Genomic DNA, 27,727 nt, shown 5'->3' with positions numbered 1-27,727 from the left:
GCATCTCACAATCTGGGCAACACTGTATGTCGACCTATAGACCTGCAGGCACAGGGTGCTTTGCCAAACTCGTTTTGCAGAGCCATTTTGATGTGGCCATGCTGACATGGCAAAGGTATTTTGTTAATGCCTAATTGAACTCTACATAATTTCTTTTCCCTCCTCCCTCCCTGTCTCCCTTCCTTCTCATCCAAGCTGTGTAAATAACGGAATTGGAACGGCCATAGAGAAGAGTCTACATGTAGGATGAGGCTCAGGGATGAGACCAGGTCAGGGAGAGAATTCCGAGGGCTGGGGCGGGGGTAGGGGGTGGTGGTGCTGGGCATGGAGGAAGGCGCTGCATCTGACAACTGAGTCAGGTCCCGTTTCTACCTGACTGGTAGTGCTCCCAAAGTCCAGTTCTGGGCTCCAGAGCAGAGGGAAAGTATTTGTGATGATAGCATAACTCCCTCTGGACAGGGTCGGGGTGCATATGGGAGCCCTGCATATTTTTCTACGATAGAAATATAAATACTGTGCAAAGCAGATGATCAGTGCAGATGTAATGGCTTCCCCTGGCAACCTTGAGCACCCAAGATCTGACTTTCTCCTAGGGGAACCCAAGAGAGATGAGGGCCATGCTCACAAGCTTTCCCTGCCCCTAACTCCCACACTACTTGGCCCTGCTCACAAGCTCTCCCGCTTCTCCTTTTCACCACTGTCAGGCTAACCGAACATCTGGAAACAATCACTGTTTACTGAGGGGAAAGAAACTCACTTGCTGATACCTATGTGCTACTATATATAATCTATAAGGTAGACATAATCATAAAATAATAATATTGAGTATTTAGATGTGCCGAAAAGTGTGCTGAGTGCTATACATGTAATGGTGGAAGAGACAAGACGTGGTCGCCTGTGCTCAAACATGCTACAGTGTCAGGGCCGTGGTCTGGACTAGGCCCATGCTACCCACACTGTCTAGAACCCTCAGGGCGGGGCTTCTTCCAGTTTTCCCCTTCTAGTTTACTGTCCTTGCAAGGAAGCGCACTAAGGTCAGGCAAGATGAGAATCAACACTTTGTGGGCAAAATCAGTGGAGAGGGAGGAAAAGGGCTGGTTGGATTCCAGCAGCTTGCTGATCCTTTCGAGAATGAGCCCCCTAGAAAGGCCCCCCTGAGCTTCAGTGTCAGAAAATAGTAAGAAGGCCCCCAGGCAGGAGGATCACAGGATGAATTATAGACCCAAAGACATTTACAGATAAAACACTCATTACTAGGTTGATTAGGGCCAACCCCATCCCCCATTGGCCTTAGCAGAACAGAGACTCTCCAGAAAGGGTGGAAGAAGGTTTGGGCCCCTCCCCTCCCACAAGGGTGGTGCCTCCTCTCTTCCTGTTCCTCTGCCAGATGCCTGGGAGGCCTTCGGATGCAGCTTCGATGCTGTAAGGCTGGGCTGGAGAGGCCCAGATGTGTCTGCGGCCAGCAGGGGCTCCTCCCTTCGCACCTGAAGTGAAAAGTCTCAGCAAAGCCCTGACTCTGAAGGGTACTGGCTCTGTTAGCCCCTCGTGAGTCCTTGAAGGCACTGGGTGAAGCTCTGGGACCCTGGTTGGAGGGGACCATCAAGAGATCTCCAAACCACTTGACCCAGGAAGTGCCCAGGAGCTTGAAGATGGTTGAGCCTGTGCGGAGGGCAGAGGGGAGGGACAGAGGTCAGCGGAGGGGTCCACAGGCTCAGATAAGGCAGGCTGACCCTTGACTCTTAGTCTTCAGCTCTGCCACAGGGCAATGGAGCTGTCCTGTCCTGTATTCCAGCATCTCCAAGGTCGCTCTGGGACGTGTCAAGGGAAAAGGAAAGCAAAGAGACTGGATCCTAAATGACACAGTAAGAGAGAGAAGGTCCCAGCAGCCAAACAGGAGGAAATGGGGAGAGAATGAAGCAGACTTCAGTACTGCCAACCTGGAAGCCAGGCCCAACATGAGCCAGGGGACTCACAGATGTGTCCCAAAGGCACTGGGCTATGCACAGGTGTGAAGGGGGTCACGGAGGTGTCCCGCACTTTCAGACGGGGCCTCCACAGCACCTAGATGCCTTTTCCATGAAAAGATGGTTCTCCCTCTTGCCCCCTCCCCGGGGCATACCTGCAGGAGGAAGCGTGCCTGCCGGAGCTCCCTGAGGTCCCCATAGCTATGTCTCTGGCACGAGTAGTGGTCGGAGGACCTGTCTTTGCTGCACATGTTGAAAATGAATGGATCGCTGATGCTGAAAAGGAAACACGACATGCAGTGAGAGGGTGTCTGGAGGGCTTGTTCCCCTTCCTGCCCCGCGACATCCCGGACCCCATGTTTCTGGAGACATTGCAGGAAGAGTGCTGCAATCATGACCAGCTAGGGTGCTGGCACCGCTGACTGCTAAACCCTTTCTGAGTTCCTGCCTGGGTCGGCCCTGCCCTGGAGCAGGTGGGGCATCCGTGTCACCGGGTGAGGCGACAGCCTCCAGGGCAGACAGTGGCACAGGATGCAAGGGGTGAGTGTAAGAAGGCTCTCTAGGGTCGAGGGGGTGGAGAAGAGTGAAAGAGACACCCCATTACACATGGAGAAATTTCAGGCCAGAAGGCAGGGGCAGAAAGATGATGAGCCTCCATAAAAAAGCCTGGCTTCAGCAACATGGGGTCTGGGGTGGCCCAGCCACGTGGGATGGCATCTAGAGTACCAGGGGAGAAAGGTGCAGAGAACCCCTGAGCCCCAAAGAGGTGTGCAGCGGGCTGAGAGCACTGGTGGGCTGGAGGATACTGGCCACAGCATCAGCGGTGGCCCCCCGGAGCCCCGACCCAGAGCCAGGAGCGCCCTCAGAGGTCAGAACGACTCTCCCGTGGGAAGAGAGGGAGAGGGGAGAAAGGGAGAACTGTGAATTTGACTAAGATTTATCCCATAGAGGACAACCTGTGCAATGCAAGTAACGGAAACACCTTTCGGTAACCAGATAAAGTTTTTCACCACCAATGTGAATGGGGACTTGAGACATAAAACTGATTTCAGGTATAGAGTTACATTTCTGAACTTCTGAGTTATGTAGCAAAGTTAAACTGTGTATGTGACTGCAAAAGCTCTGATCAAATGTCTTTTGGGGACTTGAGCAACAAGGGGCCTCCCAGGCACCCCAGTCCCCAAGAAGCCTGTGTATCAACTACAGATATGAGGAGCCAAGAACTGAAAGAGCCCCCGCAGCAGTACAAGGTGGCGGCGATGGCTGCTATCTCCCCTCCTCGCCACCCCGGCTCCGAGTGTGGCCCTCCCCACCCAGCCTACGGAGCAGGACACCAGGCCTCTGAGCCACCCTTCCCAGGGGAAGCAGACAGATCGGTTTGTCACACCGGTCAGCAGGGCTTCTCTAGCCATGGGTCAGTGGGGGTGGCCGGGCGTCTGCAATGCTGAGGGCGTGCCCTTGAGCACAATGCAGAAAGGTTCCTCCTGAAGGTGGAAGCGGAGGCTGCTCCTGGGGGGTCACAGCCTGAGCCAGGCTTAGCCTCCTGAACAGCCAGCCCTCCAGGATGGAGACTCAGCCCTTTGCAGCTCCTCCTGCCCCTTCTAAGCACAAGCCTCTCAGATCTCTGCCTTGAGCCACATTGCTATAGAACCGATCAAATACAAAGGTGGCTTTGGTTCTGGATACTTCTGCCTAGGTGCTTTAATTAAAATCTTCTGGCTAAGGCTCTTTGTCCCTGCCATCAGGGGGAAGCTGAGTTTCCGCTGAACTTCGCTGACTCCCCATGGGGCTGTGATGGTAATTCTCGTTCCTACTCCCAGCTTAGGTCAACCAGCATCTCCGGTCAAGGCACTGGTGAGAATGGCAGTGGCGTTGCCTCCGTGCTCCCGTAGCCCCTTGCTTGCGGGAACCACAGCAAACATCATCTGTGCTTTAGCCACACATTTGGTTCTTTTCCCAGCAGACTATGAGTGAGTTCCCTGGGGCGTGGACCTGTGCCCATGGCTCTCCACCCTCCACATCTTCCCCAGAGCTCTGGGCATGTTTGTTGAGTGGATTGACAAGCATCAGGCCCTACAGCCTGCCAAGCACATCCTGTCTGTTGTTTAATTTAAACCTCATAACCTCCTTACAGAGCATGTGCCATTAGTATTCCCATATCAGAAATGAGGAAACTGCATTCCAAAGAGGAAAAGTGACTTTTCCAAGGTCACATGGAACTGGTTTCAAACCCAGGTCCTCTGACTCTAAAATTGAAGCTCATTCATCAGTACCCTATCTCCTCTGGGGCCGAAAGACCCACTAGCTTTTACAGAGCTCTCCCTGCAAGCTCGCTCCTTGCAGCTCCCTCTGTGCTGACTGATCCTGCAACCCAGCACTCTGAGACACTGATGACATGAGGAAGAATGTTCTGGAAAATGCTTTCAGGAAGGAGCTTTTAGGAGGAAATGCATTCATTTTTCTCCTACTTGTAGAGGTAGAATAACCTGATACAGCAGGAATGCTCAGACAGACCCAAACGCTCAGGAAGACAAAATTGTAAAAAACGTTACTGAGTTCACTGACATGAGTCCAGGTCGAAGTTCCGTCTTATCTAGTGTTAGTCACACAGCTATGACTGGGTCTTTTTCCCAACACTGTATTCTCCCTGTTCTGTGCATTAAGGCAGAGTTCAGCCCCTTAAGGCCAATGGGTAAAAGAAAGGAGGAGCTGATTCATGTCCTTCTTTAGATGGAGCTGCGGCCACAGTTTATAGGATGCTATTCACTACTCTTTTGCATGACAGCTATCGTGATAAATGCAAGTTTGCCACAGTGGTTACAGTATCCTTTTTAATATTCTTAACTAGGGAAACCACAGTAAACCAAGTGGTAATCCTATTGGCTGACCTGGTCTTTGGTAGCAAAAGCGGACTTCAGACTAAAATATTTGAAGTTATTTCTGAGCTAATCCAATTATTGTCAGAATTTATACCTGTAATTTATACCCAGGATCATTCACTAGATCATAAACTCATTACCAGACTCAGCCCACATCTGACTTATCTCTTTGTGTGTATGGAGTCTACCACAGTTGCCTGGCACAATACGGATTTCCAGTATTTGTTGAATTGAATTAAACAGAGAAATGATGCCTCAGAACTGTTGACTGATGTGGAGAAAATGTCTTATTGTAAGTACCCTATCACAGATAGCCAGTTGGATGGCTTGGATTCCAACAAAATGAATCAAATGTTGTATACCTTGTGAGCTTGACTGACACTATTATGGGTAGAGTAGTGTCCTCCAAGAGGGATATGCTATATGTTCAAATCCTAAGCCCCAGTATCTCAGAATGTGGCTTTTTTTTTAATTTTAGAAATAGGGTGTTTACAGAGGTAATAATGTTAAAATGAGGTCAAGATTGGCCCTAATCCAATATGACTGGTGTCCTTAAACAAAGGGGAAATTTGGACACAGAGACAGACAGACACACACACACACACACACAGAGGGAAGATCTCATGACACACAGACATAAGGTGGCCATGTGACTGGAATGATGTGTCTCCAAGCCAAGAAAAGGCAAGGGCTGCAGGGAAACACCAGAGGCTATGAGGCAAGGAAGGATCCTCTCTGAGAACTGGAGAGAGACCATGGCCCTGCTGACACCTTGATTTTGGCCTTCTAGCTTCCAGAATTGGGAGACAATAAATTTGTTTTTTTTAAGCCACTCAATTTTTGGTACTTTGTTATATAGCCTTAGGGAACAAATACAATCATTCTATTCAGGTAATGGGCAATCTCACTGAAGGCAAAATAAACCATCTAGAAAGGTCCTTACCTTCTGAGGAAAGCTCCAAAGTACTCAAGTGCAATCAATGCTGGAGGATTTGCATTGTTCCTGAGTTTTATTTGGGATATTTTTATGGTGCATCAGAGAGCTTCTTTCAAGGTCTAGTGCTCAACTCTACCCAATTTGATGGCAGTCTTTTAAAGAAACATTTCAGGGTTGCGTTAGCTTTATTTTTAACTTGCTTATTTATGTATCTTCCTTAGTCTCCATGGTCAAAATAAGACTTAATCCCCATTGATCTCACATGATCTAATAGCTGGTCTCTGAGAACCGCATCTCCATGAGTGCCAGAAGTTTCTTAGGGCAGCAGACAAGACCTCAGAGAGAAAGCACTGTCTGGTTAACAAATACTTCTTTGAGGTCTGGTGACTACAATTACCTAAGCAATTCCCAAATGATACTCCAGGGTAGTAATTTGTTCTCACTGCACTCCTACTCGCATTCTAGAAAAATCCATTTCCAGACATGGGAAGTCTCCTTTGTCACTGCAAATCAAGTGAGTACCTTCAACCCGACAACTGGGCTTCTATTAAAAGTGCAGATGTAGCCAATTTGATCATGATTAGATGCACCTCATAAACACAATTTGCCTAATCAATAACATCTTCTCTAACACTAACTCGATTTAAACCAGAGGTGGAGAGTGAAGCAATGGATTATGCAAGTCATTACAGGGGCATGCCATGCAGATAGGTAGACGAGAAAGCTTTCATCAGCTCTCAGAAAGGCAAGTCTGCAGACCCATTGTCCGTATTGATCAGTATCAATAAAACATGAGGAATAAGATGGGAAGCATGTGCCAAGGATTAATTATGCTCCTCCTGCCTTGGAAAAGCACAGAAGACTCGCAGCAACCGGTGAACATTTGGTATGAATAAAAGATGCAAATGAGCAGAAAGAAAAACGCCAAGCATTTTAAAGCAAATCTAAATCAAAGGAGGGTGGGCTGACATCTATTCTTTCACACTCCTTGAACTCTTGCTTCCTGCCATAGGCTGGAAATGATAACGACAACCAGGAGTTAAAATTTTTAAGTTATTGGCAGGTAAGGCTCTGGTGCCTCTGTCGATAGTCTAAAACAGCGGTTCTCAAAGCGTGGTCCCACACCAGAAGCATCAGCATCACCCAAGAACTTGTTAAAATCTCAGGCCCTCCGGCAGATCTATCAAAGTGGAAACTGGGGTGAAGGTGGGTTCCCAGAAGTCTGTTTAAACTAGCCCTCAAGGTGACTTGATACTAGTTTAAGAGCTTCCGGGTGAAGAGGTTATCTTGTCATCATTTGAACCTTTGCTAAACCAGAAAAGTCAAGAAATCTTCATCCATGTTTGTTGTGATGATCAAATGTGATGATCAGGTGGGGCATATTACCTGACAACTGAGCTCCCAGCCAAAGTGTGAACAGAGTCAATCTGACTTTGAATGAATGGCTGTACATTATGAACACAAGAGAATTAACCAAGGAGAGCTACCTGAACAAATACACTTGATTATAAAGAAGGACTTCTGAATTTCCTGCCAAAGACCTCTGGTATTTGTTGGCGTAAAAAAAAAAAAAAAAAAAAAAAAAGACTTGTCTGAGTTCTACCCAAATCCCAGCCATGTTTCAGAACCCAGATCTCAGCCTCCCTCCTCCAGTAGCCCTCCCTCACCACACTAGCCCCACGTCATCAAGTGCGATCCCAGAAGGCTCCTCTCGCAATAAATTTGTGATGTCAGTGTGCTCGAAACTCTTTCCAAAAGAACCCATTTGTGCTGCTGAGTGCACTCACTCGGCACGAGGGCCACCGTCTGATGGTTCGCACAGAAGGAGCAATCGACAAGCTGTTGAATGAGCAAGCTGATGGGACTGGATTCAATCACCGAAACAACCTAAGGAGAGAAGCCCCCTTGTCTTGAGGTGCGCCCCATATCACGAGAGGTATGGGGAGCAGTCCCATTGTTACCCACCCCAAACTTCAGCTTTGGGAAGCCACAGTCATGGATGCCTATGTCTCAGTTCTTCTATTTTAGCTCATGGCTCCGTTTCAGGCACAAATGTCAGCCCACAAAGAGAACAAGGTGGGCAGGGTAGGAGTAGGGGTGACTGAGAAGGGAGTTAAGGCTCAGGGAAGAATCTGCTGGGGGAAGCAGGGAACTCACTTGGATAAGCAGTGGCGGGTACAGTAGACATCACCCACAGGGGACAGCGTGAAGTTCTCACAGATGTAGAAGTGCTGATGGCCAAAAAGCAGGATCCCTTCGGAGACCAGGTGGCCCTGCACGATCACCAGGGAGTACTTCTGTGTCACCTGGAGGGAAACAGCGTCACGGTCAGTTCGTGTGCATGTGAAGCAGGCCCATCATGCTTATGGATGACCAGTCACCCACTGAGGCACTGGACGTCGGAGTAGCGCCCTGTAAGAGGGACAGAGCCACTGCCCAAGAGCTGCCCTGCTCTTCAGAGTTTAAGTGGCACATCTACACCCAACGCCCTGTGTAGTTACCTCATTTACCCAAGGCCACCGCTACCCCCGCCAAGATGAGTATTTATTGCTGTTTTGGGCATATTGACAATCTGTCTCACTTTACCTCCTGCACAATCATGCAAAACATTCTGCAGTTAACAATGAGGAAGGTTTTTAAGGTACCAGCATCCCTCAGTTACAGAGGTGAAGGAGCTTGTCAGGGGGCCAGGTGAGTGGCCGAGCCAGGAGTGGAACTGGTCTGCCTAGACCCACAAGTGTTAAGACTGATACTGCTGTCTCTGCAAGGCCAAGGCTAGTCCAAGGTGTGTGCAGAGGAGGCCCATGCTCTATCCCTCCTTTCAGACTCAGGTTCTTCTCTCAGTGGCTGGAAATGCTGGCAGCTTTCCAGAATTACCTCTGCTAAAGAGAAAGCCTGGCCAAAGGTCACACCCCCTTCCCAGTCACTGTCTGTACCCAATATCTGGTCACTGTAGGGCTGGAAGAGTCACCCTTTGCCTCAATTCCAGCCAACTCTGAAGAATCACTCCAGACCTCAAGCTTCTGTGGAATCATAGAGGCCTTTGCTGAGAGCCTCAGAGTTGCCTTTCTCCCTCTGCCCGATCCTGTGATCATCCCTCCCGGTGAACTTCCCGCATACACACCTCTGACCCGTAGTTGGCTTCCGGGGGGGCCTGACCTGGGACAATGACTTGGTATGACCTAGAGTCCTACAGGAAGTCAGGACTAAGTGGGTCCTCACATGGAACACTTCCCTGAACAAGTGAGGAAAAAAATGAATTCTAGATGACAGGAACCCAAATGGACCAAGAGCAAGGCCAAGGCCAACATTTTCTCAGGGCAATTCTATGCTAATTCCAGTTACACAAAAGAGGAACTGATTTTTTTCAACTACCTAACATATGGCCATTGTAAACATTTTACACGTATTAACCAATATAATCCTTTCAATCAGGCAAGGGAGATTTTACTACTGGGGGGAAAAAAAAAAGTTCCCAGAGACAAAAATCTCACCCAAGATTAGTCACATAGTAAGTGGCTGAGCCTGGGATTGAAGCTAAGCTCCCTGCTCACCGTTGGGAGAAATAATAGGACCACAGTGATGAAATCTGGAAAGCAGGCCTTGAACACCAGTTCTCCAACTCGTGCATCAAATGGGATCAAAGTCAGGGCCAAGGCCAGAAAATGAAGATCCGCCAAGGGTTTTTGGTTCCAAGTTAAGCATTACCCACTGTGATCCAGGGAAAGTCATCTCTGAACTATTTTTCCTAAGTGAGAACTAGCTAATTATCCTGGCTCCTAAAACCCAAGCCTTCTGCAGGCTGCTGGCTCCCAGGCCTCTCCTGCATCCACCTTGTCAGAGGAGCTGGCCCTCAACCTGCCTGCAGAGCCACGATTTACCACGGACTCATTTCCAACTTTGTTCATTCATCCATACAGCCATCTATTCACAAGTTTGGACTCAGCACCTACTATATGCCAGGCCCTGAGCTAGGCTTTGGGGACAGAGGCACGGACAAGATAAACAAGAACCCTATCCTCACGGGGCTTAAAATCTAGGGGGAAAATCTACCCCCTACTAGGGGGTAGTAGGCATGCAACATCAACCAATAAATGATCACAAATTGTGCTATGTGCTGAGAGAGAAACAATAGGCTGATAACAAGGAAGAGAGAAGCTTGTAGGGACACTTTTACACAAACTCTGAGACTTGATTTATGGAAGTGGGGCAGCCATGGAAAACTCAGAGAACATTTCAGGGGAAAAGAACATCCAGTCCAGAGCCTAGAGACAGAAAGGGTAGATCTGGGGAACAGAAAAGAGGTCAGAGTGGCTGAATTGAAGTTGAGAAGTAGGCATGCTTAGATCTGGGGAGGGGCCTGGAATCTTGGTAAGGCCACTGGGTTTTATTCTTGTTGCAATAGGAAGTCAGGGGAGGGGTCATTTCTGAAAGAGGACACTGGCTGCTGGGTGCAGAGTAGATCCAAAGGAGCCAAGAGCAGGTGGTCAGTCACATGGCTCTTCCCGTAGTCCTGTGGAAGAATGGTGGCTTGGGATAGGGTGGCAGAGGCAAGTGGGAAAAAGGAGACAAGTAGGGAAGCTAAGCAAGAAGGGGTAGAATCGACAAGAACTGCTACTCAACAGACTGGAAGACCAGTAATAACAATAATAATAATAGGAAGGATTGAGGATAAATGTCTACTTTGGGATGTAGGCAATTGAGTGGAGCCCTCCAGCTTCCCTGAAAGCCTTCCCCAGAGGCAATCACCATCACCACTTTATTGTATGGAAGGGTAGCCCATGTGCCACCCCAAAATACACCACTTTGTCCCGAGGATTGTTTTGCATCAAAGACACTTAAAACGACAGCAGGTACAGGAACAGCACCCTGGCCTACGCTTTTCTTCCTGAAAGCAAGGATAACTCCCAGGTGAAAAACGCCCTCCCTATATTAGGAGGAAACGAACACTCTTAGCACCAGAGACAGAGAGGTCAGACCTAGGGAAATCTGTACAAACAAACCTGGCTGGACAAACCCTTCCCTCCCTTGAGTCTCCCTGTATCTTTTAGTTACTTTTTCACAATTACTATACTTTGTTCAACCTAAGCACTTAGGCCCAACCACTTTTGGGGCTCTGCATTTTCCTGTGACGGCTCCCATGTACCTGTAAAAGTAAAATCCGTATTATCCTGTTAATCTGTCTTCTGTCACCTTAATTCTTAGGCCTGTTTGGAGCCTCTAATGGGGTAGGGGGAAAGCTGTAACTCTCCAACAGTATATACACTCAAAATAAGTATATTCTATACTTAAGAATGTATAAGGGGGGCGCCTGGGTGGCGCAGTCGGTTAAGCGTCCGACTTCAGCCAGGTCACGATCTCGCGGTCCGTGAGTTCGAGCCCCGCGTCGGGCTCTGGGCTGATGGCTCAGAGCCTGGAGCCTGTTTCCGATTCTGTGTCTCCCTCTCTCTCTGCCCCTCCCCCGTTCATGCTCTGTCTGTCTCTGTCCCAAAAATAAATAAACGTTGGAAAAAAAAAAAAAAGAATGTATAAGGTACTGTATACATATCCTTTTTTATTTCATACAAATAGCATATTCATATGCTTACTGTTTTACATCTAGTTTTTTCCCTTCATGGCCCATCTTGGAGACCCTTGCAAATCACTTCTTACACAGTTGTCTCCCTCTTATTAATAGGTACAGGCTATTTCCTTGCAAGGATGTACTAGAACTTAGTCGACCAGTCCCCTATGGAATCAGGTTGTTTTCTAACGTTTGGGCATCACAAGCAATGCCGTGGTGACTATCCTTGTACCTATGTCCCTCAGAACACTCAGATAAATCTGAAGGATGTATTTCTAGAAGTTGGACTGCAGACCAAGGGTGTGGGTATCTTAAATTCTCCTCTGTTGCCGGACTGCCCTCCTGCAAGGTGGTACCAATTTATACTCCTACCAGCCCCGTCAGAAGGGTTATGTGAGCTTGTTTAAACTTTCTTCTCTAACCCTTTGTACAGAGGAGACTTCATCCTCAAGTTCACACAGTGAGATGTAGCACTGGTCTGTGCACCTCCAAACCTGTCCCCTCCCCCATGAAGCCCCACCCTCGCCCAACTTCTTTGGAGCCAACAGTAGGGGCTGGGGCACATTCCTATGATCTCCTGGGCTTTTCTTTTGGGGGGAATTAAGTAACAACCAGAATAAATCAAACCACAAGAAAAACGTCTGGTGAGAGCTGGGTTAATAGCTTAAAAATTGATTCTTCTAGAAAAGAATGGCATTTTAAAAACTAAAAAATGAGCCCAAGTGAACTATTACCCACTCTTCCATTTAAATTAGCCCTGGGAGGGTTGCCTCCCCAAGTTTACTCATGATTAAGAAATCCCTCATGCCGTGATTCTATTGATCACTCCAAAAAGAGAGGAACTTCAGCTTCAGAAGTAGAATTTCTTTTTTTTTTTTAAGATCAGCTGGATAATATATTATCATTCCTGGCAGGTGGATAACTAAGTGTGTGGCCGCACCTGGCCTTGTGTATGATAAGGAACAGGTTGTCTGGAAATCCAAAACTCCCAGAGCTGAAGTTACAAGGGCAATAATTTGCTGGGACATTCCCTCGAAGCCCCTGCCAGCACGTTCTCGTAGAGTCGGGCCTCAGTGTGCACATCTGCAAAAGGGGAAGGTCAGCTGGAGGCTCTTTGAAGTTCTTTCCAGTATCATTAGTCTGCAAGTTAGTGCAATGCCCGAATTAGATGGGTAGAAAAACAGACGCAGAGCTGTCCTGTGAGATATCCAGAGCAGAGCAGATGTGTACATTTCCTTATATTTGTATGCAAAATCTACTGCAAATAAAGCTTTAACCCTGCACACATGGGTCATGTGTCCCTTCTGCCTGCCTAGACCCTGCTGTCAATACATGTTGTTATACTGGCACATAGAATAAGTATCCTCATTTTTCAAAAAAGTTAAGCATCAAAACAGAGAGAGATTGTGTAAATTACATTTGTGTTGGCTACGTGTGAACTCTGGCATCTTGATCACTTTTCAGTGGAGTATTTGGTCATAATAGTCATAAAAAATGTATCTTTTTCTTATAAGAAATTTTTTTAATGTTTGTTTAATTTAGAGAGAGAGAGAGGCAGACTGCAAGTGGGGGAAGAGCAGAGAGAAAGGGAGACACAAAATCAGAAGCAGGCTCCAGGCTCTGAGCTGTCAGCACAGAGCCCGACGCGGGGCTCGAACTCACGGACTGTGAGATCATGACCTGAGCCAAAGTCGGACACTCAACCGACTGAGCCACCCAGGTACCCCAAAAATGTATCTTAAAACAATAAAAAGATACTATTTTTATATCAATTTGGCAAACCTGAGAGGAAATATAATGCTTGATAGCAGCTCATCTTTTCAGACAAGGAGCGGGGATGCCCCCTGCCTGCCTGCAGGCGCCACTTCCACGGGCAAGCCTGCAAAGAGCTGAGCCTCCCCGCCTTTCAAGGCGGGCTCACAGGAGACCAGATGGAAAGGATGGAAATTGCACCAGCATAATGTGAAACATATTGACGACTATTCAAAGCATGCATTTGCTAAGGATTTACTCATTGGTGACTGATTGAAACTGGAGCATGTTTCTAGCCCGGGCAGCTCTGAATGTTGCAAAACCCAGACATGTGTATGTATCTCGGGCATTTATCCAAAGAGAATGTATGAGAATCACCTGGGCAGCTTGCTGGAGTTCACATTCCCAGGCTATACTCCCAGATGTTCTGGTTCGGCAGGTACACAGTGGGACCTGGAATCCGCAGTTTAATAAGAAGCCTAAATGATGCTGAAGACCATACTTCGAGAAACGGACTCACAGACACCAGCGAAGCTATGAAAGACGAGGTCTCTTCTCACATAAGCATGCTGCTTATAGCTCATTCATTTGTTCGTTCGTTCATGCATTCATTTCTCAGACCTGCATTGAATGTTCAGTGTGTATCCCACGCCCGTCAGGCACAAAGGGAGATAAAGCACACCTTCATGGTGCTCGTGGTCTAACAGGAGGGAGAAGAGTATCAACCATCCTGGCACAGCATGAAGAGGGGAAATACAGGCACTGGGGACACAGAGGGAGCTGTCTGGCCCAGACAGGGGTGAGAGAGGGGATGGGGTTGACATAAGAGAAACAGTTCCCAAGGAGGTGACCTCAAGGCTGGGGTTAGGAATAAAGAAGAGTAAAAACGGGAGAAGCATTCCATGGCAGTCTTGAAGCAGCCGGACATGTTTGGAGATCATAAGTAGCTGTATGCAATTAGAGTAAAAATCAGGCGTGTGTGTGTGTGTGTGTGTCCCTCTGTGTGCGTGTACATGTAAGGGCGAGGGAGACAAGGTCCAGGGAGGCCACAGGGCCAGATGGGGAATGGCCTTGGGCACAAAATATGGTGGACAGAGTCGCAGAAGGGGTTAAGTAGGTATGACCCGTGCATCTCTACATCTTAGAAAGCCAGTCGGGGCCGTTCACCTACACGGGGAGGTACTACCCAGGAAGGTTAACACACGTCTTCGCTTCCCATAAAGGGCCTCCGCTCAAAACATCTGGGAAGAGCCTGATGCTGCTCTCTGCTGTCCAGACCAAAAATAACTCCCTTCGACCTGATTCCTTGCAAGCAAGCCCGACCTAATATTTCACACGGAGTCTGTATTGAAATTAATTTTAGTTGTCCACGTAATCAAAGAGAACAGCAACAGCAAACACAACTCCCACTTGGGTCTCGGAAGCCCATTTTGCCAAGTGGAGACTCACCTCTAAGAGCAGCTTACATGGCAGGGTACAAAGGACTGTCCCCAAAGGCACGGTGGCTGACTCGGACCCATGATTAATATGCATTACGTATACCACTTCTCACGTCACATGGAGCTGGTTGCAGAGAAATGTGTTTGTGGTTCTGGGAATCATTAATCAATGACGCAAGGGGAGCACAGAATAATCACAGTCCCAGGTATCGCTGGAAGCGGTCAGAGCTCCAATGTTCGCATAAAGACAGGAGTTAAGCTGCTGCCACTCCGGAGCCCCAGCCCTGCCTGCTTTCCCTGGAGGCCCCTGGCAGGGACGGGCCACCCAGAAGCCTGGAAAGAGGTCACAACCTAGAGAGTCTCCTGGACTGTTCTGGCAAAGCACTTCTGAGGGGGCAGGGCAGGGGGAAGCAGGGACTCACCGTGGGGCTGCCTGTCCGGCTTACATGATGGCTAGTTGATGGCCAGTGTTCCAGGTTTTCTGAGCACGGATGCATCGGCCACACACTCCCGTTGAGTGTGCTTTCTTAGAAATTTGGAAAAAACACAGGCCCAGAAGGTCTAATAGAGATGTCCGAGTCAGGGGAATACCTAGTTTACAGAGAACTCCTGCTACAAAATGTCTCAATACAGGCAGAAAGTAGCGGCCTGAAGAAATACTAAGGGTACCACCGCCCCCTCCCCCTCCAAATATACACATGCACCTGCTCTGGGCAAACTTTGTATATTTTTGCTGGAACCTATTCACAGGTCAAAGGTCAGTGCCACAAATTGTCCTTCCTCAAGGTCCAGTTCCCGCTCTTGACAAGCAGTAAACTGGACCCGAGGCTAGGGCATGAGCAGGCGGGCAGGATGGCACGTGCTTGGCCTGCTGTGTCCTGTGCGGAGATGCTGTGTGTGGTGAGGGACCTGGAGGCCTGCCCGCCTGGGCCAGTGTTAACCAGAAAGTTTACAAAAGAAGCACAAGAGGGCCTGGAGCCAACATCCGTGAGCCCCAGTACAGGAAGGTTGCTGAAGGGGAGGGCAGTGGGGAGTTTAGGGTAACTTGCTCGACACAGTGAGCTGGAAGAAAGCGGAAAACCACATGAATTTCGAATGACACGGATCTGCCATCAAATTCCAGCAATTTCAGCTGGCAGGCACATGAGGCCCGACTCTTGCCACCTGGGAAAGAGAAGTGAGGCAGCCACCCTCAGAGGCCCTGTGAGACGAGATGAGGTGCTGTGTAAAGGACACAGAGCAACGGCTCCAGACGTCCAGCCATAGCAATAAACAAAGAGCAGGAGGGGGCTCTGAGTCCAGTCGGAGCACTTGCCCTGTGCCAAGCTGCCCTCTTGGGCCCAAACTGTTGGCATCTGCCTCCTCGGTGGTGGGGGTGGATTTGCGGTGGAAGCCAGGCCCTGCTCAGCCATGTCTCACCTGCTCCCAGAGAGGCTCCACCGACCAGCCAGGCCCTGAGGGACCCGAGCGAAGACCCAGGTCATGGCTGCAGGCAGTCTGCCCACTCTGAGAGCTATGTACATCCAGCTGGCTCCCTGTGGGCGCCTCTTCACACAGCTGCACTCGCCAGTTCAGCAGACCTTTCCAGAGCACAAATCCTTCATGTCAGGAAAGGGAGGGACAAGGATAAATTCAAACGCATCCGCGCCTGTCAAGAACCCACAGGAAGACTCAGAAATAGCGTCAGAGCCCTGAGATGAGGGGGTTCTGGCAGCAGAGTGAGCAGAGTGCCGTGGGCATACACGGGACACCAGGACAGGTCCACCCAGGAGGCCTCGGCTACGGGGCAGTGGTGAGCAGGTGCATGTGGGCCGTGAGGGCCTGGCTGGTGGCCGTGTGGGAGGGGAGGGGGGCAAGTTGGGGGGGGGGGCGCATGCCCCCACAGCCCACCGGGGCCTGCTCCATGGAGAGCTCCTAGTGTAGACCTGACTCCACTCTTCTGCCCCAGGATGCTCTTGGGTTTCTGCAGCCTGCTTCCTCAGGCTCCTTCCTGCCTCTTGCTTTAAATTTAAGTACTCGTTCCCCTCTCTCTCTCTGCCCCTCCCCCACTCATGGTCTGTCTCTCAAAAATACGTAAACACTGGGGCACCTGGGTGGCGCAGTCGGTTAAGCGTCCGACTTCAGCCAGGTCACGATCTCGCGGTCCGTGAGTTCGAGCCCCGCGTCAGGCTCTGGGCTGATGGCTCAGAGCCTGGAGCCTGTTTCCGATTCTGAGTCTCCCTCTCTCTCTGACCCTCCCCTGTTCATGCTCTGTCTCTCTCTGTCCCAAAAATAAATAAACGTTGAAAAAAAAAATAAAAAAATAAAATACGTAAACACTAAAGAAAAATTTAAAAATAAAATTAGAATAGGGGCGCCTGGGTGGCTCAGTTGGTTGAGCATCTGATTCTGATTTCGGTTCAGGTCATGATCCAGGGATGTGGGATTGAACCCTCGTTGGGCTCCATGCTGAGTGTGGAGCCTGCTTCAGATTCTCTCTCCCTCTCTCTGTCTCTCTCTCTCTCTGCCTCTCTCCCTGGCTTGCTCTCTCTCTCTCTCTCTCTCTCTCTCTCTCTCTCTTAATTATAAAAGGAGCAATGGTCTACAGTGATAATAGCAGATACAACCCACCTAGAGCTCCCTCTGCATGGAAAACAGAGTTTCAGGCAGGGGCACACAGTACACCTTTGATCTTTGATACAAACTGGTGAGTCAAGGAGTATAATCCCATTTAAAGATAGAGGAAATGAGGTCAGAAGTGATTCCACTACTTTATTCAAAGTCATTAGGCCTGTAAGTGATGGAGACGGGGCTTAGTAAGGGGGTCAGTCCGAAGTCTGCCTGTAGCCTCTGCCCCCCACTGTCCTGCCTTCGGGAAGCCTGACCCTACGTGGCCCTGGCTGCTCTCCTCCCACACCTCCTTCTCCAGGGAGCAAGTGTGTCCAGTGTTTTGGTTCCAGTGATCCTGGAGAAACTCAGGCTGAATCGGAAAATAACCTCTCCTATAATTTGCCAGGAAGCCAGAGGCAACAACATAACCCAGTGAAATGAATCAAAACAGCTTGAGAAAAGAACGAATGTCCAGATAATGGCAGGAATAACCTTGACTTTGCAGCTGCTCAGTCTTTGGTTCCAGGGAACTGACATTCATCTGGGCCCCCCGCCCCCAGGCTGTCCCCTCCAGGCAGGCCAGGGGATACGAAGTGCTAAGTGGAAAAGGGACCGCTCCTAGTCTCAGCGCCTGCTGAGTTTGGCATGCTCCTGTCTACACAGCCTGGAGATCCCTGCTACGACAACAAGCCACGTGTGGCGCTTCTGACAGTTTCCTGCTGTGTGACATGGAGACCAAGAAATACTGAAGTTTAAGTACAAGACAGGGGAAGGTGGGAGAACTGTCTCCTCCTGGTCTTGTCTTGCCTCTCAGGAGCTAGCAAAGCCAATTACCTGTGGGCCTCAGGCTTCCCCTCCCACCACCACCACCTCCAACAGGACCCCTATGCCACTGGATAGGACAACCTGCAAAAACAAAACTCTCAGAGACCAAAACAGTTACCAACATCATCCACCTGCTGCATAGACTGAGGCTAAGACTAGCTCTTGGCTATGATGATAAACTTCAGAACTTGCCTTCGGTGTAGCCCAGTTAGGGCTAGAACCATCAGGTTGGGCTTAGGAGGTATATGGGAGCCAGGCCACCTGCAGAGGCTCCCCTTGGTAGGTGAGGACACAGATTAGGTAGGCTATGGACCCTGAGTGATACTAACTGGCAGGCAGTTTTCCACAGCTGTCCCCCAAGAACCTTGTCCCCGATGCTCCCATCAGATGCTAATTTATGTGCTGCTTGAAAAAACCCTGCAGATGAAATTAAGGTACAAATCAGCAGACTTTAAAATACAGAGATTATCCCGGATGATCTGATGGGTCCAGTGTTTTCCCCTTGATGGCAGAAGAGGACGACAGAAGAGTTGGTCAGTGGGAGAGATGTGAAGGGAGAGGGAGGTAGGCGTAGATGAGGCAGAAAGGGGCCAGCAAGGTCCAAAGAGGGAGAGAACTAGACCTGCAGTAGCCAGTTTTGAGGATGGAGGAGGGGGCCACAAGGCAAGGGATGTGGGTGGCCTCTAGAAGCTGAGAATGACCCTTATCTGCCAGGCAGCAAAGAAACAGGGACCTCAGTCCTACAGAAGCATTGGACCAAGTTCTGCCAACACCCAGATGAACTTGAACATGGATTCATTTCCAGAACCTCTCAAAAGAAATGCAGCCTGGTCAACACCTTGCTTTCAGCTCTGTGCGACTCTAAACAGAGAGCCATTGGAGCCATGTTGTGCTGGGACTTTTGAGATAATAAACATGTGTTGCTTTAAGTCACTAAGTTTGTGGTAGTTTGTTATGGCGGCAACAGAAAATCAATGTACCAAGCAAAAGCAAAGCTTTGTTGTTGATCTGTTGTTAGCAAAACAAGGAAAATAACCAAATGGAGACATATGATCCAGTATTTTCTTTATCCTATGAAGAAAGTAGGAGGGGATGGTTGGAACACGACATCTGCTTAATATACATCCTTCACTTCAGGGTTTCCCACTCTGACACTATAGACGTTCTGGACTGAATAATTATTTTCTAGTGGAAGGTGGGACTGTCCTGAGCAATTGTAGGATTGTTAGTGACAACCTTGGCCTCTGCCTACCAGAAACCAATAACACTCCTTCCCTACCAAATCATGAAACTGAAGATGTCTCCAGATATTGGTAAATATCCCCTGGAGGTAAAGCTTCCCCCTGTTGAGAATCACCTCTTTATACAATCTTCTGAGGGCATAAGGCAAAGAAAAGTTTTGATAGAAAGCATCAATCTCCTAGCTGTTTTTCAACTGACAACACATTTCTCAAATATCCATTTCTCAAATGAACACAATACTATAGTGATACATCCGAACTATTATCAGCTGTTATCCTCAGCAGCTGGGATGTTATGAACACGTACACACACGTATATAAATGTATATGTGTCGAGGTACATGTTATGTATATATGTTTTGATTTCCACCTTTTTAAAATTTCACAACGTAGACACATACATTACTTCCACAGTCAAAATAAAATGAACATGAATTTAACAAATCTTCATTCATCAGCGTTTACTGAATGTCTACTCCAGGTATGCCTGAGGTTCGGTGCCCAGCAGTCCCTCTGTTAAAGAGGATCAGTGCAGTGAGAGAGGCAGATAGGTGAGGTGGGGAAGGTTAGTCTGTGTGCCAGGAGCAAGGGGAGGAGGTGATGCAGGGGGAAATGGAGACTGCAAGTACTCCAGGTCCCAGAGTGGGGAGCGGTCAAGATCAACTTCAGAGAGTCAGCAGCCAGGAGTCCGGTGGGCGGGGCACTGCAGGTGGATGAACCAGCATGAGCAAAGTCATGGTGGCAAGAGGTGTGATAAGGACTGCAAATGTGCTCCACGTCTGGAAGACTTGGGTTAAGCAAGTATAAGAAGGACGATGTTGTTATACGACTATGTTGGTTAAACTACACCCTGGACCACACCCTGACCGCTCCTCTGTTCTGTTGGCACATCTCCTTCACTTACATTCTGAATGGAAGTGTTGATGGGTAAGACTTGGAGACCCTTGACCCACCCAACCTCTGGAGACAGAAGAGAGTTTGTCTCTAACAGGCCACCCTACATGTGCCCAGCTCTGAGCTAGTCTCTTTGCTTCCATTATCCCATTTAAACCTTACAAGGATTTTGTGAAATGATTGCTCTACATTCCATATTAAAGATAAGGAAAACTGAGGCTCACAGAGGTGAGGTAACATGCAGTTTAGTATGCTGCCAAGTTGGAATTTGAGCTCAGGCCTGTTTTACTCTAAGGCATAAGCTTCATTTTCCATACCTTTCTTAGACTTGGTTAAGAAGGGTCCTCCAGGGAGCACCTGGGTGGCCCAGTCGGTTAACTGTCCAACTTTGGCTCAGGTCATGATCTCACGGTCTGTGGGTTCAAGCCCCATGTCAGGCTCTGTGCTGACAGCTCAGAGCCTGGAGCCTGCTTTGGATTCTGTGTCTCCCTCTCTCTCTGCCCCTCCCCCACTTGTGCTCTGTCTCTCTGTCTCTGCCTCTGTCTCTGTCTCGCTCTCAAAAATAAATAAACATTAAAAAAATAAAAGAAGGGCCCTCCACTGGGTCCATACTTCAGGGATCCCTCTGGTCCTTGTCCAGTCATACCAAGAGGCCATGCCATGGGTCCCCCAAGCCCTTTCCCGGCATCCCAGACTGTGGACTCCTCTGCTAACTGTCTAGCCTGGCCCCTGGCCCATGTGCTTATCGTCTCCATGTTCACCCTGCTAAGGAATGATGGGGATACAAGTATGCTCATCCCTGGGCCTGAGTGGTAGCCCAGGGGAGGCTGGCTGCAGGGTGAGCAGTCTAGACCCAGCCTGGACCTAGGGGCTGAGTGTCGCAACACTTCCACACTCAACGTGGGATGGATCCCTCAAGGTGGCCAGACTGCAGGCAGGGAGCCAAGGTGCCAAACAACCAGATCGAGAATTCCAAATCTGAAACTGATCTTCCAGGTATTACAAAGGTCATTGTTGGAAGTTATTACAGCGTATTTCATAACAGCATATTAGCTTAATTTATATCTTTTAAACTCTTGATGCAAGGTGTGTCAGTTTCCATTTGTACCCTTGCTCTGGTCCCACAAATTTAGGAGTGTGCCTGCTCTTTTTGCTCATTGTGTTTTGTTTTTTTTTTGTTTTGTTTTGTTTTGCTTTGTTTTGTTTTACAGTGAAGAGAGCTATCAACTCCCGCGTGAATGAAGAAAGCTTGATCTCTCATGTTTGATAATCTTGGAAGAATAATTGTGATGGGCTATATTACCTTTTCATGATCGAGAAGCTCTTGTAAAATAACTTGTCTTTCCCGACACAGTTCCAAGAAATCTTCAGAGTGCAGACTTTCATGTAGGGCAGGGAAGAAGGTAAGCTGAGTGCAGTCCACCGCTACCTCGTCTGTCTTGATCTCAACTTCCTCTGATGTCAGCTCATCTGCAGCAGCATAAAGGGACACGTGTGTGTGTGTGTTTTAAACATTTATTTATTGTTGAGAGACAGAGAGAGACAGAGTGTGAGCAGGGAAGGGGCAGAGACAGAGGGAGACACAGAATCCGAAGCAAGCCCCAGGCTCTGGGATATCAGCACAGAGCCTGATGTGGGGCTCGAACCCACGAACCGTGAGATCACGACCTGAGCCGAAGTCAGACGCTTAACTGACTGCACCACCCAGGTGCCCCAGGTCACACGTTTTTTGACGCAAGCCACCTGGCCTCACGAGGGATGGTGCACAGCTTGGGCCTGAGTCACCGAGAGAAACTGCAAGGTTTCAAGGCACAAGTGAGTGGTGGGACCTCAGCATGTGCCCCACTGTTTCTGAAAGTGAACACCACCCCTCTGACCCTGTGGTGTGGTCAACACACCGTTAGGTTGATTCACTCTGGAAGGTGTGCCCAGGGCTAGCTGCTCTGTAGCTCCAGAGTGACCACAGGGCAACACTTCAAAATTCACCCTCATTAATCAGCAGAGCAGTTCCCCTTGAGGGTCATCCAGAATCTGCTTTCTCGGAATTTCACTTCATTCACTCTTTGAAAAGAGTGAGTTTTTTTTTCTTCTAATTATGGATGCACTGCGATCTTGGAAAATCCATGACATTGTGAGAATAAATTTTAAAAACTTGAGAAGTAAAACAACCATCACTCAGGCACCCAGAAATAGTGCTAATAATAACAGCTCAGATGTAGTAAGCACTTCTGTGCTGGATGCTTTTGATGACAGTTTTTTCATCTACTCCAAGCAGGTTGTAGATTCTATTTCCTTCTCCCTTTACAATCAGGGGAAAGTGAAAGGGGCTGACTACTTTGCTCAAGGTCATATGGCTACAAAGAACTAGAGGCAGAATCTGAACCACGTTTGTTCCCACTGTTCGCAATTTCGGTTCTTTACTTCTAACACCTTTTCTGTACGTATATGTATATGCACAAACACATAATTTTTTTGACATGATAGGAATTACGCTGCATTTACACTTTTCTTTCCTAATATTATTTTTACTTGATTATCTCATGAGCACTTTCTCATTCCACTGAAAGTTCTTTGAAATCAACTAAAATGGCTGTGTAATATTCTATTGTGTGACTCTTTCATCATCACCTAGTCCATCTCCAGTTTTTTGGAGACTGGTTTCTATTTCTACTGTGAATGTGCTGTGCTGCGATCATGTGTGTGCACACCTTGACTTATTTCCTAAGCACGTACTGCTGGGCACAGATATTAGGGTGCCAGCTGAGCACATACTTACATAATTTCTGGATCCTATTCCCCCACCCTGTCCTAGATGCCCACCTGCCTAGAACAGGCACACGGCACATGACTGCAAAGTTGTGGGGCTACTAGCCATTTTTTGTGTGTGTGTGCTAAGCTGCTCACCTCTTTGAGCTCCTCTGCACCTGGGAGTCTCCCAACTAGAAGAATGAAAGTGTCTGCTGCTTACAATAGCCACATAGGCTTTTCCCCAAGCAGGGAGAATGCTGTATAGATACAGGCACCCAGGAAAGCATAGGGGAGAACCAGAAGCCCTTTCTTCTTCTCTGGCTGAACCTCCTACTGGGGACAAGAATCTGCATTTCAGGACAAGGGGACGCCACAGCCCATGGCCATAGTCAACATCAGTGCATGCTTCCCATCACCACAATCTCTGCAGATACTCCCTCTGAAAGGGAACACAGGTAGACTATCATTGTGATCCTGGAGCTGTGGGGCTTGAGTTAAAGAGGAGAGAAGCAAATGGGCATTACAAGACTGTCCCAAGTCCTGTGCCACAGTGGGACCCCCAAATCAACCTGGGATCAAGGCCCAGCATCTTCACTTCCAGGCTTTGTTATTGTAGACTGGCAAGATAGCAAGCTCAATGCAAAATTCGGTCACTAAGGCACTGAGTGAGACAAGTTTGATCAGTGGTAGGAAGCTGTCATTTAATTAAGGACAGGACACACGCTGCAGCTGAGGAGACAATGAAACTCACAGACAGGGAGTGTTTGAAGCAAAAGGCAGGGTCTGGTAGAAACACAAAATCTGAAATAGAGTGTGTATGTCGGTGTGTGTCTGCGTGTGTATTCGTGTGTGTGTGTTTCAGTGTGTTCATGCCAAATGGGCTCTGAAAATAAACCCTGGATTTTCAGCAAACCAATTCAGCCAAATCCCTCCATGAGGATTATACAACTGAAGAGTCAGTATAAACATCAAAAACAATTCGAAGTATATATATATTTTTTTAGCTTGGGAAATAATAGTGACTATTGCAGCTGGTTTTACAATCAGAGGATTCAGTTTAAAAAAATTTTAAATACCTCTTTTACCCATTTTTACTTTGAAGTATTTTCTTATTTTCCTCCTATGTGTTTTGGGTCACATACTGCACATGTATTAGTATTATTTAGGGACGCTTTTGAGGTTTCCCTGACACAGCAAATTGATAAGATAGTTCCCCTGAAAAAATTTTTATTGTTATAACTATAATATAAAATTCTTCCCCTACCAGAGTGTCAAGGTCTGGAATACTTTCCTCCTCATCCTGGAGAGCACAGTAATGCCAAGAGTCTTAGCATCGCCTACTTCAGACATAAGCATTTTCTTCCTCCAAAGTATTAATTTCATATTAAATAAAACCAAGAATTGGTTTGATGATTAATGAAAAACAGGTAAAATGATAAATGGAGTACCTTGGCTTTCAACATTTGTTTGAGACACGTTGCTGTTTCTGTCTTGATTTTCCTGAAACAAAACAAGAGAATAGAGAAATTAAATCCTGAATACTACTATGGTGCCCCTCACCCCATTACACAGGTTCACACACACACATGCATGTGACCCCCTCAAATTACTCATATAGTCACAAGTCTTAGATGCAAGAAGGGAGGAATGCTAAATCCTAAAGGACCACAATAAAACGTAAGTATTAATGTTCCTGAGTCAAAGGGGAAAAAACCCACAATCTTCCATTAAGTAGGATTTACAGTAATTACCAAAGATGATGCCAAAATGGGATCAAATAGCATCTCAGATGTCTGTGATGTGGGCCACCCTGGAGAGGTGACCAGGCACAGGATCTGGGGCTAGGCAGCCTGAGAGGCCAGAGACCAGGTTTCACAGCCAGCCTTTGGCTTTGTCACTAGCACAGTGGACAGGATACTTATTTTTCCTGCCTCCACTTCCTAAGAAATGTATTGGGGGGAAAATACTATATAAAACCAGATGTTCATTGATAATACATTAAAAATTCAAGTGTCTGTACGTAAGAGAGGAATCACTGGGTTCCACTCCTGAAGCCAAGACTACACTGTATATTAACTAACATGAATTTAAATTTAAAAAAATTCAGGTGTCTACTGAATGAATGAAATATAATTTTTTTTCGTTAAGTTTTAGGAAGAATTTAAAGTGGATAAAAGATCCTGAGGTTACAGACTACAGAATAAACCCGACGTTGTATCTCAGGAGGAATGCAGAAGGAAATGTCTTGCATTCCACTGTTTGGAAGGCTGCCGTCTAGAGTATCTTAAATCGGAATCCTTCAATGAAGACATGAGAGAACTATTAACAGATTTTTCCATATCCACTCCTAATCCAACTGGTTCCCCATTCTTTAAAAGGCAGAACTGTCAGTCTGATGACACAGAATTCACGCTTCATCAAAGCAAACTCCCAGGGACCACCTAGATCCTGTTGCTTGGGAAACCAATGGCTCCAATGTTGTTTGGACTCTCTGGGTCACAGGTTCATGCTTGCAGAAATGGCTGAGTTCAAGATATTTCCACTGTAAAACTTGCTATGAGATTCGATTATGCAATAATGGCCATAGCAGGGCTGGTTACGACTGCTCCATTACAGATAACTTATGCAGACAACAGTCATGACTTAGCTCCTTCCAAACACTGATGCCCAGATTATTCCACTGGACTTTTGTGGATGTCAGCGTGATACTGGGTCAGTGGTGTAGATATGAACCACTCAGCTATTCATTCACTCACTCATTTTCTTATTTATTCAGGCTGTAGTTACAGCAGCCTTTCTATATACCTGGGAGGTTTAGTGATTCTTTTCTTCTTTTTTTAATATTTTATTTTATTTTATTTTATTTTATTTTATTTCACTTTATTTTATTATTATTTTTTAATATGAAATTTATTGTCAAATTGGTTTCCATACAACACCCAGTGCTCATTCTAAAAGGTGCCTTCCTCAATACCCATCACCTGTCCGCCCCTCCCTCCCACCCCCCATCAACCAAAGCATAAGATACTCTTAAAAACTGAGAAAAAAACTGAGGGTTTATTCTTTTCTTCTTTTAAATGGCATCAAGAATAAATTATAGCACTCTTACACTTAACTGCACATGATCTCTCCTACCTGCCCATGCCAAAGCATTCCCAAAGCACTCCTGGTGAAAACAGCATGAGAAGGAATAGCTCAGAAGACACTTCCCTACACATTTCCTGCCTGGAAGCATCCTTGTTTCACTGCATCTAACTCTTACCTTGAGCCTTTCTGGACTCAGGGCTTCCAGCGGAGACAAGCGTTTAACACGTTTCCTCATGCGAGCTGGTCCCTCTCTCCAGTCCAGTTCCCACCTGGAGCAAAGTGTGGCTTCTGTCGTTTGGCCCCACAAGCCCAGCTCCCCAAAAAGCTGCTCCTGAATCTTGGCCCAGGCGTTGGCTGCCTTGATGTTGTTACATCTCTGTCTCTGGGAAGCAGAAGTACAGGGTCACCCTTAGACACATTTCCTCATGGGCTTGGCCCCGAACCTCTGGGGATGAACAGACCAAGCCCTCTTAATTGGTTGAGAAAAATAAAACCCTACAGGCAGCCCTGAGCACCCTCAGGGTGTGGAGTATACATCCTGGAGCCAGGAGCAGGCCAGGAGAAGATAGCGGTTTTTCAGCTCTGAGACCAATCAATCCAGGTTGGGGGAGGAGAAAACCATCTGCCCGCTGGCCTTCAGAACCATGTGACTGCTGGGTGTTGTGCAGAGCACAATAGGACCTGAAGGTCCTGACACTATTCATCAGAATAGGTTGGACAGAATGGACTTGATAAATGGAACACAGAATCTCACCACAACCCCTGCCCTTCAAAAATGATGCTGAAGATACTCCTTCCAGTGTCTGGACTGGAGGTGTGTGTATGTGTGTGTGTGTGGCGGGGGGGGGGGGGGGGGGGGGGAGGGGCGGAATCACAGACCTGCCAACAATTGGTAGATCTGAAAAAGTCATCTCTGTCTCTGGACCTCAGATTCTCCAACTGTCAAATGAGAACTTTGGCCTAGATATCATCTAAGGGTCTTTCAAATCCTAATATCCTAGGAGTCTAGAATGTTGAAGAATTCTAGAATGTATGTGGAAACTAAAACCTTTGCTATTAATGACAATAATCCCTTACTGATGACATCTTATAGTTTGCATACGTGGCACTTGACTGACCCCCCCCCAAACTGCTTTTGTATGCCACGCTGAAGTTGTCTGCATCACCTGTCAAAGGAAACTTGACACCTGTCAGCTTTGACAGCGGAATCTTATGTGTCTTTGGGGTGAACTTTTGCAGTTATTCAAATATTTGATGGTTATTTGCCCTATCTTTTGATTCTAAGTTTTCAGAAAATTGAAGGTGTGTTAATGTTGAGAAGCACAAATCTCATCAACTTAACGTCAAGAGAAAAGAAATCACTATCATGCATCAGGGCCGAGCCCCTCACCTGCTGTATCTCTGTTCCTCTACCCAGCGGCACCATGCGTGAAGCTTGAAACTTTTAAATAATTGCTACTATCCTCATAAAGAAATCAAGTCTGGGAGAGGAGACGTGGTTTCTCCAAGGACCACCGGGTGATGGAGCTGAATATAACAGACAATACAGCGCTCGTTCCATGGTCTTTGGGGTCAGACGAACCAGGGTTATCATCATGTTTCTGCTATTCTCTAGTCGTCTCATGGAAAGGGGCTTCATCAAATGCAGTTAATGATATTACAATAATAATAAAGCCATGGGTTTATGTAAGGATTAAATGAGACAATATTTTCAAGAGTCTTTATACGGTGACTTTCTCAGTGTAAACGGTATTGTTATTGTGAGTAAAGCAAATCCTATTTCAAAGCGAGATTATTTGGTTTCTCCAC

The 27,727-nt window shown here is 47.4% G+C and overlaps 1 protein-coding gene across 4 annotated transcripts in view; it reads right to left on the bottom strand.

Annotated features, from left to right (window-relative positions):
• Positions 1 to 27,727, bottom strand: part of WDFY4 (WDFY family member 4) — a 297,123-nt gene that overhangs the window by 82,344 nt on the left and 187,052 nt on the right. For all 4 annotated transcript variants that reach the window (XM_045437996.1, XM_045437994.1, XM_045437993.1 and 1 more), the window contains 5 exons: positions 26,094 to 26,300; positions 24,280 to 24,331; positions 21,387 to 21,553; positions 7,938 to 8,086; positions 2,120 to 2,240 (listed from right to left, as the gene is read on the bottom strand). In XM_045437996.1, the coding sequence (XP_045293952.1) occupies positions 2,120 to 2,240; positions 7,938 to 8,086; positions 21,387 to 21,553; positions 24,280 to 24,331; positions 26,094 to 26,300 (696 nt within the window). The remainder of the gene's footprint in view (positions 1 to 2,119; positions 2,241 to 7,937; positions 8,087 to 21,386; positions 21,554 to 24,279; positions 24,332 to 26,093; positions 26,301 to 27,727) is intronic.

The sequence above is a fragment of the Leopardus geoffroyi genome, chromosome D2, assembly GCF_018350155.1.
Source record: "Leopardus geoffroyi isolate Oge1 chromosome D2, O.geoffroyi_Oge1_pat1.0, whole genome shotgun sequence".
Lineage (NCBI taxonomy): Eukaryota > Metazoa > Chordata > Mammalia > Carnivora > Felidae > Leopardus > Leopardus geoffroyi.
Note: the sequence above shows the minus strand (reverse complement) of the source record. Positions and strands in the feature narration are given on the sequence as shown.